The 16,158-nt window shown below is 40.0% G+C and overlaps 1 protein-coding gene across 1 annotated transcript in view; it reads right to left on the bottom strand.

Moving 5' to 3' along the window:
* LOC126230763 (uncharacterized) overlaps window positions 1–16,158 on the bottom strand; it is a 436,134-nt gene that overhangs the window by 180,512 nt on the left and 239,464 nt on the right. Inside the window, exon 16 of the mRNA XM_049942407.1 lies at window positions 5,372–5,573. Coding sequence (XP_049798364.1) covers window positions 5,372–5,573 — 202 coding nt within the window. The remainder of the gene's footprint in view (window positions 1–5,371; window positions 5,574–16,158) is intronic.

Raw genomic sequence — 16,158 nt, 5'->3', positions numbered from 1 at the left:
TTCCCATAGCTTTCAACCGAAGAGAAACGACTTTCCGCGTCACATTCAATTGTTCCGCTAGTTCCTGTTGAGTCTGAGTATTATCTTCATCATTTAAGGCCTGCAATTCGTTGTCTAAGAACTTTTTCGGTGGCTTCTCGCACTTGTGGTTTCTCAACTCAGAATCATCATTTTTGAATTTTTTGAACTACTTGAAACACTGTGTTCTCCCAAGAACTTCGACAAGCATTCGATGCGATTCTGCAGCAGTTTTCTTCAAATGCTAACAGAAAACCAATGCTGTCCGCAAATCATAGTTCGTAGTCACAAAACTCGACATGTTTAAGAGTTTGAAACGGATACCGATGTATAGAACTTGGGTTACTATCTATTGACATTCGTCGTCAGACGTTTCAGGAAGCAGATGGCGCAACAGACGCGGTTTCACGGCTCCTACACTGACGGCTAGCACCAGTTCCAGTTCCAGTTCCATACTTCCACAGCTGGTAAATTACACGAAATGGCTAAGTGCATCCTTGCTTTACTTATACAGCAAAATACATTGTATATGATGATTTTCGTCCACTTTTAGCTTTCGCTTGAAATGTGCGCCATCTGGAAGTTTACTTCACTAGACAATGTGCCTCCAAAGTGGAACAAATGTCAGGTACCGTTTCCTTAACAGTGCTAGTTCTCACGGAGAATGGCGTATATTCTCTGGCGGCACGCCCCTAACGCGACCGAAAAAGCAACATGTTACATTTTTACTCCATTAATTTTTGTTACGACTATAAAAGAGTTATGTTACGGAATAAGCCTTATACACGCTCGCTATTCTTGGATAAAAATATCATAGTTCTCAGTAAAAACACGCTAACGGCTAATGTGTTCCTGGAGACCATTATTGTAGGCGAATAGCAATACTAATATAATTAGCAACTCGACAGAATTTTTATATGGTGACCACGGCCTCGTTAAAAATACACATATTTTTTTATCTCGATACCTGCAGTACCCAACACTTTACCTTCTGGCTGAACAGATTCCGGTTTACTACTTCCTCTGCTTGAATTTCTCATCTATTATCTTACGGAACAGTGATATGCATTATTTGAATTCCTATAAACGTCAGAAGCTGTTGCGTAAACCTATTTGTTGGGAGTCTATTGACATGTCCATAAACTTTAACCTTCGTCTTCTAATGCCTTGTACCAAGTTTGATAAATTTTCTGTTGCTTTGTGGGATTTCCGTCTGTATCCACCCGTTTTTTCTGGATGAAAAATTTTCCTAATAATCTTTCCTTCTTCCTTCAGGATGTTTCCCAGATCTCTTTCCTCTAATGAGAATTAATGTTTCACTTGGGCGCAGTTTCTGACACTTGTGGATAGAAGTGCTGTTTCAGTTGTAGATGCCATACGTTCTCCTGTACGCTGTCTTGAGTGGCCGAGCGGTTCTAGGCGCTTCAGTCCGGAACCGCGCTGCTGCTGCTACGGTCGCAGGTTCGAATCCTGCCTCGGGCATGGATGTGTGTGATGTCCTTAGGTTAGTTAGGTTTAAGTAGTTCTAATTGTAGGGGACTGATGACATCAGATGTTAAGTCCCATAGTGCTTAGAACCTTTTGGACCATTTTTAATAGAACTTTCTGTGCTTCCATTTCTAGTCCCGTTGGCTCTACGATCTCACCGATGTACTTGAAGTGCCTGGCCCTTTTAATTTAGCATACTTCTCATTTAATTTCTGAATGTTACATTTAGTGTAAATCAAACACATTTCGGGGGCAAACATTTTACAATATTGCTTAAGGACTTGGATCGGTTTGATTGTTGTGATTTCACTGTCCATTAGTGTCTCTAAAGAGACTGCGAAATGTAGGCAAGAGAACTTAACGGCCGGCCGGTGTGGCCGTGCGGTTCTAGGCGCTTCAGTCTGGAACCGCAAGACCGCTACGGTCGCAGGTTCGAATCCTGCCTCGGGCATGGATATGTGTGATGTCCTTAGGTTAGTTAGGTTTAAGTAGTTATAAGTTCTAGGGGACTGATGACCACAGATGTTAAGTCCCATAGTGTACAGAGCCATTTGAACCATTTGAAGAACTTAACGTCATCGTTTGTTCGTTCAAATTGGCAGGCTTATAGAGGTTTTATTTTTTTTATTTTTTTCTCATTCACTAACACATTAATCAAAGAGTGAGATTGGAGGTCAGTGGCGGCCGTCCGTCTGCTTGACGAACACCAGTTGTAACTGCAAAGGGTACTGATGTTTCATTTACAAATTTTACTGTACACTTTACGTCCGACAGAGTTTCCTTGTTGAAGCTTACTGTTTCTGGGTCTAGTCACTTCGTCTCTTGGATTTAAAAAAGAAACTGTCCATCACCTGACTCATATACCTTTTTAAAGTCGACGAAAGTGGAGATGACTGGTCTCTTTCGGGTTATCTTATAGTTTCTGTATTATTTTTAGTTTGATGATCTATTCTGCGTAAGAACGCCATAGTCGAAAGCCTGCTTGGTATTCTTCGATCTTACATTGAAGCTCTGCTTGTGTTCTTTGAAATAAACAAGTTGAGAATATCTTTTGCCTCATTTATTTTCAATAGAAACTATTTTTTGTTTTTTGTCTCTCTTTTTCGCCTGTGTTATCAGTTTTGCCATCTGCTTTCCGATATCGAAGAAGTGTTGCTTAGTATCTGCTGATTTCTTAATTTTATATTGCTGGAAGGCTGTCTTCTGTTTTTCCAGAGCGTCTTCACATGCTGAATCCTAGTAAGATTATTTCGTATTCTGCTACCGCGGGATTAGGTTTTTGGTTTGCTGTGTGGTCTTGGTTTGAAACTGTTCCCAAGTGACTGCCTTTTCTTTCTTGATCGTTTCTCTCCTGTGTTACTTCCTTGTATCCTTTTTGTGTCAATTTTCTCACTGTGTGTTCTGTAGCGCAGGGGGTCCGAAGCTTTTCCTCAGACGGAACACTTTGGGAGTCCTGGTCCTTTGATCGAAGACCATGTTCACTTTGAAGGTTAATAAAATTTTAAAAAATGAAAAAGATGGTTGCATGCAATGATTACTTCAATTTTAAAATATAACGAAAGCATGTAGACCATAATTAAGTTATTAAAATAATTAGTATCGTCAAAGTATCGAAAAAGAAGACACCATATTATTAATAGCTTCTCACGGAACACATATTCTATTCTCACATTCTGCGAAACCCTGCTCTAACGGTATGTTTATCTTGGGGCAAACAAAACTTTTCTGCACACAAGACAGTGATCCGAGTCGACATTGATACCTCTGTGGGGTTGCACAAAGTGTACTTTTTTCTGTGAATGGTTATGTGATGGCTACGAAGATCGACTTGATATTTACCAAGCAACTGCATGAGTGACCTCCAAGTCTTTTACCTTCGGGGATGTTTTTCATTTCCAAAAACTGGGTAGTTGACACAACGAAGTTAGTATAGTCCAACACTTGCTGGTGAATTTATGTTCTGCCAACGATTTTCTTGGTGTTTTTTTCTCACCCAGTTTGTGTGCAGAAATCGCTTAATAGAATTTTTATATCTTTGCCTGGAATTTTTGACACAATCTCCTCCAGTTTAGTCCAAAGCTATTCAATCTTTTCAGGTTATATTCAGTTATCAATGTTTATAGGAGCATGTGTATCAACCTACGTGTACATATTATCCCAACACTTCACACGCATTGTCATGATCCTGTTATTTATGGGCGTAATTACTTCGGTTGAACCGACTACATTATTGCTTACGACAAAAGCCATACCCAGTACCCAACACTGGAGTGGCATCTCTCCTGATTCGCTTGTCTGATTTTGGAGATACGGTAGTTCCCTTAATCAGTAGGATTGTCGTCTGTGAATCATATTTCCTGGAAGGTAGTGTCAGCATCTTTTGCTGATATAGCTTTGAAATGAGATTTCCTAGTTTGCTGGTAGAACTGAGATGTTGATATTGAAGGTTCCACTACGCGTACGTTTCTTTGGTGGTAATTTACCAAAGAACTCCGAAACCAGTTCCCCCAAATGCATGCTTTTAATCAGGATTTTGTTCACTTTTTTTCCGCGGGGGGGGGGGGGGGGGGGAGGACGAGAGGAGGTGTTAGGGCCAGGGATTGTTTGTTCCTCGAACATGAAATCTGCAGCCGTGTACTTTCGATGAACAGACGCGACCACTCTGTCGTTTGCTCAAAGTAAGACGCAAGGCGGATTTTGTTGAAGGAGTTAGCTCCTCCGCTAATTCTGCCGTACCGAGATCCAAAACAAGTGAAGCACCAAGAACGGAAGGATATTATTTCAGTGATTAAAATCGAGTCGGTACGAGCCCCTCTATCAGTATAATGTTGCAGTCCCATTGGTCTGAATGCGTGCACTATTTGGTTGGGTTTGAGATTCAAACGGCAAACTGCGAAGGACTTCGAAGACATGTGGAACAGAACGACTTGTTTGAAGGTACGTTGTGAGATGAAATCAACGAAAGGTCAACAAGAGTAATATAGTGTAATAGATTTAAATCAGACTATTCCGACGGAATTAGTTTAGCAAATGAGACACTTAAAGTAGCAGATGAGTTTGGTTACTCGGACAGCAAAATAACTGTCAATGGCTGAAGTAGAGGGTGAAACTTTCAGACTGGAGTCTGAAACAGAAACATTTTATGTGAACTGAAGGTGGAGAGGGGGAAAAGAAAAGAAATGAACTAATGATACCGCTGCATCGGGACTTCATGCGGAATCAATCGCGACAAGCGAAAACGTGTGCCGGACTGGGACCTGAAACCAGGATCTCCTCCTTATTAGGCAGCTGCGTTAACCTTTGCGCCACCCGGACCAGTGTTCATGGCAAATGCGCGAACTATTTCAAGATGCTTTTCTCCCCAATTCGGTGCAGTACCTATTTATTTAGAAAATATGGTTTTTAAACTATTTATCTGAAGTATAGCCTTGTGAAACTTGAATGATAAACGCAGTTGAGACAAGAAAAAAGAAGATTTTTTAAATGTGGTGCTGCAAGCGAACGGTAAATATCAGATGAGTGGATCTAATGGACAGGTACTGCACCGAATTGGGGAGAAAAAAATTTATGATACAATTTGATGATCAGTTGATAGCACACTCCTTGAGGCATCGCTGAATTGTCGGTTCTCAAATGGAGGCCAGTGTGGCGGGGAGGGGAGGGGGGGGGGTGCGGGTAAAACTATAAAGGGAGACCTAGGCTGGACTACAGCAATCAGGTTCACATAGGTGTCGATTGTAGAAGTTATCTGAACACTAAGAGGCTTGCGCAGAATGGACTAGCATGGATAGTTACATAAAGCCAGTCTTCGGAGTGAAGGTGACAACTCAGATTTGAGAGACGGCGTTAAAGTAAAGTAACTCACCACCCAGTTGGACCAAACTCCGTTTTCATTGACGACGTTGATCCAGTCGCCGACGATGCGGACGAAGTCCTCTGCGCTGGAGTCACCGTTCAGGTCGGTGATGAGCAGGAAGTTGAAGGAGAAATGCGCGCCAGGGTTGGTGGCGTTGCCGTAGTAACCCAGCACCTGGTCCAGCGATCCGTACGCCTCCGTCATCATCACCCTGGGACAAGCATTGGACACACACGTCAAAGAACAGCCAAGTTGCAGAGTTAGGCAATGCAGCCGCCGTTGTGGAGCTTGCTAAGATTACTAAAAACATGATGTGTTCTCCGCTGTGGCATGAAAGTCCAATCAGTCTGAGCTCAGAAAATGAGCCCAACTCACGAATTCACTGTGTTGTGTAACACTAACACTAACATTGTATCAAATTAACAAAGTTTAGTGTTGATCTAATTTTCAACATGAAACATGCTTGTCAACGTTGCTAAATTACTTAGCGATCGAGTTATCGTGTTTCGATGGCATATACGAGGTGCGGCTGGAAAAAAACCGGACTGATGCTGGAAAAAACATTTATTTACAATTATTTACAATTTCATGTTATCTCCTTCAATGTACTCTCCTCCTCGGTCTCTACACCGCTCCATACGAATTTTCCACTGTTCATAGCAATGCTGCAGATCATTTTCGGTAAGTCCATACATTACTTCCGTTGCTTTTTCTTTTACTGCTTCAACAGTCTCAAATCTAGTTCCTTTCAAAGCTGACTTGACTTTAGGGAAAAGAAAAAAGTCACAGGGGTCCAAATCAGGTGAGTAGGGTGGATGATCTAAGATGGGAATGTTGTGTTTTGCCAAAAACGTCTTCACTGACAACGCACTGTGAGCTGGGGCATTGTCTTGGTGAAGGATCCATGACTTTTTTCTCCACAAATCGTTCCGTTTTCTCCGTACTCGCTCACGTAGGGTAGCCAGGACGCTAATGTAGTAATGCTGATTCACTGTTTGTCCCTCTGGTACCCAATAAATGTGCACAATCCCTTTGATGTCAAAAAAACAGTCATCATTGCCTTGAATTTCGATTTTGACATTCGTGCTTTTTTTTGTCGTGGAGAACCAGGAGTTTTCCAATGCATCGATTGGCGTTTAGTTTCGTGATCGTAAGTAAAAAACCACGATTCATCGCAAGTAATAACATTTTGTAAGAAGGTGGGATCACTTTCAATGTTTTCCAGGATGTCAGAACAAATCTTTCTTCGGCGTTCCTTCTGTTCAATTGTGAGACACTTTGGAACCATTTTTGAACACACTTTGTTCATGTTGAAACTTTCATGAAGAATCTGCCTAACACTTTCCTTGTCAACTCCTGTTAACTCAGACACTGCTCTGATTGTTAAACGGCGATCTTGTCGAACAAGTTTACCGATTTTTTCAATGTTTGCATCAGTTTTTGCTGACAATGGTCTGCCAGTGCGAGTGTCATCACTGGTGTCTTCGCGGCCATCTTTAAATCGTTTAAACCACTCAAACACTTGTGTTCGCGATAAACAATCATCGCCGTACACCTGTTGTAACATTACAAACGTTTCACTTGCAGATTTTCCTAGTTTAAAACAAAATTTGATGTTAACACGCTGTTCTTTCTGTACACTCAACATTTTCCGACGCACAGACAAAACGTCAACTACTTAAAACAGACGCCACGGGCAGACTGAGTGCAGGAGGCAGATGAAACTCGAACAGTAGTCGGAGCGAGAGTCACGTGACAGGCCACGCGACTTTCAGCCTTATTGCATTCGTTTTATTGTTTCACCAGTACTAGTCCGGTTTTTTTCTAGCCACACCTCGTATTAATCGTAGATCCTAGATACTCAGCATTTATTATTGATGGCATCGTGTTGTGAATATTAGCAGAAGAAACCGTGTTCTTCAAACTTCCAAACAGCTTAAAAAGTAAGTTATTGTCGGAAGATTTCTTGGGCTAGTATACGGATATTTTTGAAGGCAAAAAACTGGTAACTACTGCCAACAAAAAAGGCATGGTAGAAAACAGCTTTAATATCACGTCATGAAACAGGGAACATATCGAGACAGAAGATTTTTAAAAATGTGTCACGATAACATAAAGAAAAGGTCCAATAAGATGTTAGAGAGTGCCAAGGTACTGTTTCAGAATGCGCTTTATAACACAAGGAATCGTTCGACAAGAGCTAGGTCACGTTCACCTGCCGTTAGCAGGTAATGACCAGCCGATTTTACTTCGAACAGAAATTGTTACCGACCGTGGACTAGCATGATGTACTTACCTTTTTCGATTCATCAACGCAGTTTATTCAGGAGGTCTGTGTTCGGTATTTACATCGTCGTCTTGCATGAAATTTAATACGAAGTGTGTACTATTGTTACTCAAACTTACAACGAATTTTTTGTAAGAAATGTTCAGTCATTACTGGCTGCTTTCTGGCTAGGTATACTTACTGTTCACTACAAATACGTCTGCTTTTGCCTTCGCATTCTGCCGCTATATGGGTACGAAACATCTTCTAACTTTTTCACATCAGTCACTAGTTTTCTCCATGTACACTTATTGGAGTAATTACTTACCTTTCTTGTGTCGCCAATAACACTTTAATACTTATTTCTTTTCATTTCTACTGGTGGAAAACAAAATCCGTTCTTTTGCGGTGTTTTACACTGTGAACCGGTGACTGCAACTGAACTTGACTTAACCTCGTAAATTTTGCCAGTCAAAATTGATCCGAGTTCATAGCTACGAAATCTAATATTTTCATTTGCGCAACACAGATTTACCATTTCCGTTTGATCGGAGTTTATTATTTGTACTAATCTTCATAATTCAATTGGAGCTCAGAATTAAAGGACACTAAAAGTAGACACAAGTTTTACTCTTTGGGCAACCAAATAACTGACGATGGGCAAAGTAGAGAAAATACAAAATGCAGACTCTAATGGCAAGAAAAGCGTTTCCGAAAAAGAGAGATTTGTTAACATTACATATAAATTTAAATATTACGAAATCTTTAATAATGATATTTGTATGAATTGTGACCTTGTACAGAAGTAAACATGGGTGATAAGCAGTTAAGACAACACGAGAACAGAAGTGAAATGTGATGCTACAGAGAAATCGTGGAAATTAGTTGAGTAGATAGAATGACTAATAAGGATATATTTTATCAAACAGGAGAAAAATGAATTTACGATACGACTTGACTGAAGGAAGGGATCGGTTCTAAGGCATATTCTGAAGCATCTAGGAATCCTCAGTATAAGCAACTCCAAATGGATGTAGTATGCCGTAGTTATTTGGAGGTGAAGGGTCTTCCAAATGAATGCTGGTGTGGGGAGCTGCATCAAACTAGTCTTCGGACTGAAGACGACAACAACAACAACAACCATCACCCCATTTTGATCCTATTTAGTTTCGGTCCCAAGCTCTAGAGAAATACGCTAAGATGTGTTACTCAACTGTTTTGTAAGACATCTTGTTTGTAGATCACATGATTTTTACAGTCCTCTCTGCTTTCACTACGATCCAGCCCATGTAATCATTCCATTACATATCCCTACTGTTACACTCATGTGTGACTCACCGACGTTGTAGTCACAGGATATTACTATTCAGTGTTTTGTGAAGTGGCATAATTTTACATTTCTAAATATTTAAAGGAAGTTGCTAATCTTTGCACCCCGAATAACACTTAACTTGTCATTTCGGAGGGTGAGAACAGTAGCCCTACGTTTCCGTGTGGCAAAGGATAGTAATGGAATAGCACCAGTCCAAAAGTCCAAAATGCGCACCAAGAACAACGACAGATGCTTTTCACGAGGTGTTATACAGACCTGCTCACTTCAGTAGCAACTCTGCTTGGCAGTCATTACAGTATGATACGTCTTTTCACAGTTCTCGAGCATGTAGCGATCCTAACATCTACAGCTAAGACTTGTGGCTTATAGTAGTTGCTAATCCAAAGATTCGTTGTGCTGCGAATGGGTATTGGAACAATGTGGGGCTTTTAGCCAGGGTGGTGATGGGAGTCACTACATTTTTACTTTTATTGACACTCTCATTATTTTTAAAACTAATGGGATGGCAACAACCATATCCTTGCTCTTCACACAGTGGTACAAGAAAAGTTCCTTAGATAATTAATAACATACATGATTAGTATTAATTAACGTCAATTTGATCTATTTGTTTTCATCATGTCACACTACTTCGTCTTGTGTGCATTGCACATTACGCCACATGAAGCCACAGACTGTTTCAGACAAAAACTTTTATTTCAGGACAGATCTCACTTTGCAATATTATGAGAAAACAGTACATAGTCAGAATTTTCACGTGTTGAACGTTAAGCTTTTAAGCGAAAAATAACATCTGCATTTCCCGATCTCCAGTATTACTAATCATAGTAGATAAGCGAGTTAATTATGAATTAAGTTTCATATTTTTCTAAGAACTGTCAGTAACGCTTGTAAACATGCAGATTCGTTTTCTGTTGAAAATACTCATGTCTGCTGAATGCATTTACTGATTCAGGTTATGAAAGGGATTTGAAAACTGAACTGTTGAATATTTCCTCGAAACGCAAGCTGAGAACTGATGCTGTTCCAGCTCTAAATCTACCGTCCACCGGTGCTGATTTAGGACACAGCAGTGAGCCTAATAATGAGAGAAACATTTGGGCAGAAAAACGAAACTACCGTAAAGAAGCACAAGATATTTTTCAGATAGATATATTACCAATCAATCAAGACATTAATTCTAGACAAAACGTTAACCGTGAAAACAAACACTGCCGTGAATGCAACAATGGATGCTCAGGCCAACAATTAGAAAAAATGTAAAGAGAAATAAAATGCCTTAGGCAAAAATCGCACAATTGCAGTACCACCTCTCTCGATGTAGCTCTGAGTTACTGAAATTAAAACATGTTCAAAAAGTGATTCAGAGCTCTTTTTTCTGACGGTCAACAGCAAGTAGTTACAAAAGGACAGGGTACAAACTGGCCAGCTGAAGATATTACAAACTCTAGAACGTTATGTTGCCTATCGTATGAAGCCTTATCTTTTGTCAGGGACGTATTGAAATATCCTCTTCCTAGTGCCGTCACTATCAAAAGAAGACTCAGACAATTTAGCGTTCCACCATGCTTTGTTGATTTGAACCTCAGGTTTCGAAAACTCCAAGTTGTTAACGAAATATGAGAAAGACGTTGTTTTCAGCTTTGTTGGAATGAAAGTAAACAGTGATGTCTTGACCAGACAGAGGAGGTTATCAGAGGACCACACAACAATGCTCAAGTTGTGGTCATGAGATGTTTAGTAGGAAAATGACACAGCCGTTTCTAAGCATTTGTTGACCGAAAAGATTGAAGTAATATGAATTCTGAATTTAAAGTGAGAGCATGAGACCATCAAACAGTAAACTTATACATAAATTAAGTGTTACATATTCAAAAGTCCATCAGATCAAAACAGTAAAGAACTGCTTTCCTTCATTTGTTTCATGCCTTGAAAATGTTACGGAATCATCTTCTTGACGATGGCTATCGATTAAAATCTGGTAGTTTGCTCACGAAAGAACAGTTTGTTAGGTTACTTGATCTTCAAAACACTAGCGTAGATCTACAATATGTCCATAAAGTAACCATGAACCATTTGATTCTTGCTTGTATTGAAAAGCAAAACATAAGGCAATCAGCTGAGCTGTTTCCTCTGTGCAGGGCAAGCAATTTGTCACAATCTTACTGAGTTCAGTTATGTTGGTGAGGCTGTAAAAGTCTTAAAATGTATTTGATGTACTGAACTCCAGAACTCCTGCCGATGGATACAAATTAAAAAGTTCATCTGGTAGTTATTTATCAGAACAAGATAACGTGAAAGAAGAACTGTATGATATTATTCTAACAGCGATAATCACAAGAAGAAAGTAGAGGGAGAGAAAAAATGAACAAGAAAAAATTGACCAACGAATTTGTCTAAAACCAAAAGAAAATGAGAAAAGAGACAGTAGTAAGAAAATCTGTTAATACAGTTAAAGAGTTTAAAATTACATTATAGGTGCTTTCTTCGTACTCTATGTGTATGTAGTCTAAGGCTGTGCGACGCCCTTACCCGGGAAGAAAAAAAAGAAGCCGTGCTCTCCGAGACGGTGTAACAGTTTGCCGTCTTTCGGAGGCTTTACACTAGCATTTCCCCGACCATAGGGAAAAATAGTCTAACTAATATAGAGCTAAAGGTTACATTAATAATACTCTAAAACAAAGAAAATCTCGATGTCATTCATACTTGCGTATGAGTTAAACATGTGTACACCGTGTGCCTATAAACTTCTAAGCAATGCGGCATGGAGAGAGGGTTCACGGTGACGTCATAGCTCTTAGCTATGACGCTTAGCTATCGTAATCCATACCGCGTATTCTAGTATCCGTTAGTTAAATAGTTTTCACGGAGTACACAATTAGCTACTTTCAGCATTTAATTAGATTAGTTTTCATTATTTAAAAAGTCAGTAATTAACTGTGGTTAAAGTTTTGTTTCATGACACTGTTCACAAGTGCAATACAGGGCCAGCCAACAGTCAGTACTGATCAGCAGTTGAATAAAATAACTAAGGAACACGTTACACAAGGAGAAAGTTTTTGAAAAAGGAATATTCAGTATTTTCATTTATCGAAGAATTTTTGTAAAAAAACAAAATTACAAAGGTGTGAAAAATGTAATTTTCTTATCAGGTGTGCAGATTTTTTTTTTGCCTGGTAATCGTCATAAAAACATTCCAAACATAACCTAAGTACCTATTGTACTACAGACAAAACGACGCAGATAAAAATTTCAATGAAAGGCGGGTTTTTAAGTAAAACGAAATTCAAGCAGAATGAGAAATAGATATAATGAACGCAATAATGTAGACGAAAAACAGGATAATAAAACGAAAGTAATTAATACATAATTTTTTTTAAAAAACACATGAACAAATATTTCAAACCGAGAAAGAATGATGGGAATAAAAAATGAGAGCAAGTGAAGGAGTTGACGTTATGATTAAAATTATGTGACAAAGGAATGGAATTGAAAATTACATTCAAACCATTAAATTGAATAAAAATAATGATCGAAATAATTTCAATAATAGTTTAAAACTTTAAAAAAATTGCGAACTTTACTGGATTCGAGTCGACAACATCTTGATTATGAAGTTGTTATCCTATGCATTACATCATCAACCAGGCTATACAAAGGTCGTTCAAAAAGTTTTTAACAGTCGTCTCTAATTTTTTTATTTTTATTTTTTTCAGAAGGAGAATGAAATTTTTTGTGAACATACTTGGAACATTTAGCTATAAGTTGGTATATAAAAGTATTTTCTTTTATTTACAGGTGAGCCATAATGGACCCTGAAGTAGATGTCATGTTGCGACAATGGTTGGTGATGGAGTTCCTCTTTAAAATCGGCGATGACTCTGCCATATCGATTCACAGGAAGTTGCTCCTTGCTTATGGGGAGGACACAGTGGATCGCATCAGCATCCAGGGGTGGTTGCAGAGGTTTAAAGAAGGTGATTTCTCTCTAGTGGACAATCCACGATGCGGTAGACCATCGACAGCAGTCAGTGATCAAATCATCCAAAATGAAAGGTGTGTGACAACACGACAGCTTGCTGAAATGACTCGTTTGTCATTGGGTAGTCTGGTATAATTGGTACAGTCACTAGGGTACAGAAAAATCTGTGCATGTTGGGTGCCCAGATTATTAACAAGAGAAATTAAAACGACGGGGAAGAATGTGTGTGAGGGTCTCATGAGGGCCTTTAGTGAAGAGTGGAAACAGTGTTTTGATGGCGTCATTACCCAGGATGAAACACGGTTGTTTTTGTCCGAACCTGAGAGCAATCCACGGAGTGGCATCATCCGGTCCAAGACTTTCACGAACAGCAGGCCGAAAGGTGATGGCCTCCTTCTTTTGGGATCAGTGTGGTGTCATTTTCATTGACTTTTTGGCACCTGGCTCCACAATTAACCGGGACCATTACTGTTTGTCATTGGACAAGCTGAGACGTGCCATCAATACCCACAGACCACAGATTCTGGGTCAGCTCATCAGACTACACCATGATAATGCCAAACCCCATACAGCCCTTATGATGCAGGAGAAAATAAGCAAAATGGGTTGGAAAATTTTTCCTCGTCTTCCCTACCGTCTGGACTTGGCTCCGTCTGATTTTTACCTCTTTGGTCGTCTGAAGCCCCACCTGCGCGGTAAAAGATTTGATAGTGTTACAGACTTTATTTCCTGTGTCAATCGATGGTGTAAAAGTCAATTCCCAGAATTTCACCAAAGTGCATCTACATCATGGAAAGAACTTTGGGCCAGATGCGTCACAGCTGATGGAGGCTACATTGAGTAGACTCCATGTATAGCTAAATGTTCCAAGTATGTTCACAAAAGATTGCATTCTCCTCCTGCAAAAAATAAAAAAAAATTTGAGACGACTGTGCAAAACTTTTTGAACGCTCTTTGTACAATGCATCTTTTTTTAACGTTATTGTCACACAGTACTCCGAATTTTTCTTTCGTCAGTTACTCGCAAACGGGGGCCCACCAGGGCGAATGACTACAGTATGTGACACCTGCGACCGTACCCTACATCACCTTATAGGTGGTTTCAATACATCGATCACAGCGCTGGGGACCTCTTCTTGCCAGCTCTAGCCATCTGACTGTTTGCCAATTCTCCGAGGCCTATGATGCCTGGAGCTACCCTGGTGATGCCACTAGGAAACAATCTACTGGACCCTTTAGTTTGTTGGGTAGATTACCGACCGTCCTGTCACCACACCGAAATCGGCTACACTCACTTATAATGGTAGGTGAAGGTCCGGCTGGATAGAAATCACCGCGCGAGGTGGCGCAGTGGTTAGCACACTGGACTCGCATTCGGGAGGACGACGGTTCAATCCCGTCTCCGGCCATCCTGATTTAGGTTTTCCGTGATTTCCCTAAATCGTTTCAGGTAAATGCCGGGATGGTTCCTTTGAAAGGGCACGGCCGATTTCCTTCCACATCCTTCCCTAACCCGAGCTTGTGCTCCGTCTCTAATGCCCTCTTTGTCGACGGGACGTTAAACACTAATCTCCTCCTCCTTCTCTGGATAGAAATCTGTAAGGTCCCGTTACAACACGAGTAGAATGTACGTTATCAGAGATTCAGGCTTCGATGGTAAAGTGGTGAACGATAGAATGAAAGTACTGCGTATTTTTTCTGATAGTGTATTTTAGTACTGGAGAATACTTCAAGGCCTAAATGTTTTCTAGATAGAGAATAACAGCTTGCAATGTACGTGCTTAAGCATTGTTCTGCAAACTGACGGTCATGTCCTGCAGAAAGTGTCATCACTTGTGTCTCTAAGCTGGTCGTAGGTTGTGTTCCAAAAATGAATAGCATAGAGACAGAAGTGATGACACTTTCTGTGGGACCTGACCATCATTCTGCAGGACAATGCTGAAGCACGTATTGATTTGTTTGAGTGATGGGGCTGCTAAGTGCTATACCACCTACTGCACTCCCCTGAATTAAGCCCTCGTAAGTTCAACTCGATTTCTAAACTGTAGAAAACACTTCACGGCATTCGCTTCAGAGCTGCTACAAATTCGTCGGGCAGTAGACCGCGCCGCTCGAACTGCCAACACAACTGGGACTGCTATATAAGAGTACCCTACGACTTCCACATCGCTGGCAACGGGTTATACACAATGCTGGTGACTTCTTTGAAGGTTAGTAAAACTTTGAAACACGTATCTATTTTGTCAGGCCGTAAATAAATAGTTGCCACTGTTAAAGTTCCAACCCTCGTAGTTTTATATTGCTATGAAGTAAATGAGATCCATTCTGGTGCCTTGTGCTAGTTTGTTGAGACAGCGGACTCTGTCCACATTTTTCTTGTGTTCGGAACGTCATTGTGAGTACACAAGACACTTCAGTCACTATTGACTGTTTACAGTGTCATCGATTTTCCCGTTACACATTTTTACTTCGAAATTTCTTATACCTGGTTACGTGTGACACCAGTATTTTTAAAGAGACAACAGTGATCAATAAAATGAGTTCTGTTCGTTGCCGAACGGCTGTTCCAATAACGAATTGCAAATTTTAGCTCTGAAAATATGAATGGGTATCGACTCAACAGATGGAATTGCTATACTTTAAAAAATTATACATTTTGTGTGGGCTATTGGTCTCTGTCAGTCTGTATCAAGTGATATCATATACAACCCGCTTCTGGTGTTGAGTGTGCAGATGTTCTGAAAAGTATGAAAGTCGTGTAAGTAAGTTTTAACATACGGCAGTGCGACACCGATATCGATACGATTCTAGGAACCGTATACCCGTTCTTTTAAAGAACAGACAGTCTTATTCCTTAGGACTGACTGTATATTTTCCGTATTGTCAAAATGTCACTAATGTGTAATACCATTATACCACAAGCAATATGTAAGTAGAAGAGACCAGAGTGCTCCATTCACATATCCTTACCTTTCTCTGCATTTGCATCAGATAACACACTCATGATATATTCAACAGGCATGCTCAACAGTTTCGCTCCATGTTCACATTTAATTCTAATTTGTGCAAGACGTTTCATTAGAATTACAAATAATTTGCTATATGCATTCCATATAATATCTTATATACCATACAGCATAAATGTTGTCGTGCGTATTATGCGGTGGCTGCGTAAGATAAATCAAGAGAGCTCCTAGTATATAACTGGAGGCTGC

The sequence above is a fragment of the Schistocerca nitens genome, chromosome 1 (assembly GCF_023898315.1).
Source record: "Schistocerca nitens isolate TAMUIC-IGC-003100 chromosome 1, iqSchNite1.1, whole genome shotgun sequence".
NCBI classification, from domain to species: Eukaryota; Metazoa; Arthropoda; class Insecta; order Orthoptera; family Acrididae; genus Schistocerca; species Schistocerca nitens.
The sequence above is the reverse complement of the archived record's forward strand: the minus strand, read 5'-3'. Positions and strand labels throughout refer to the sequence as shown.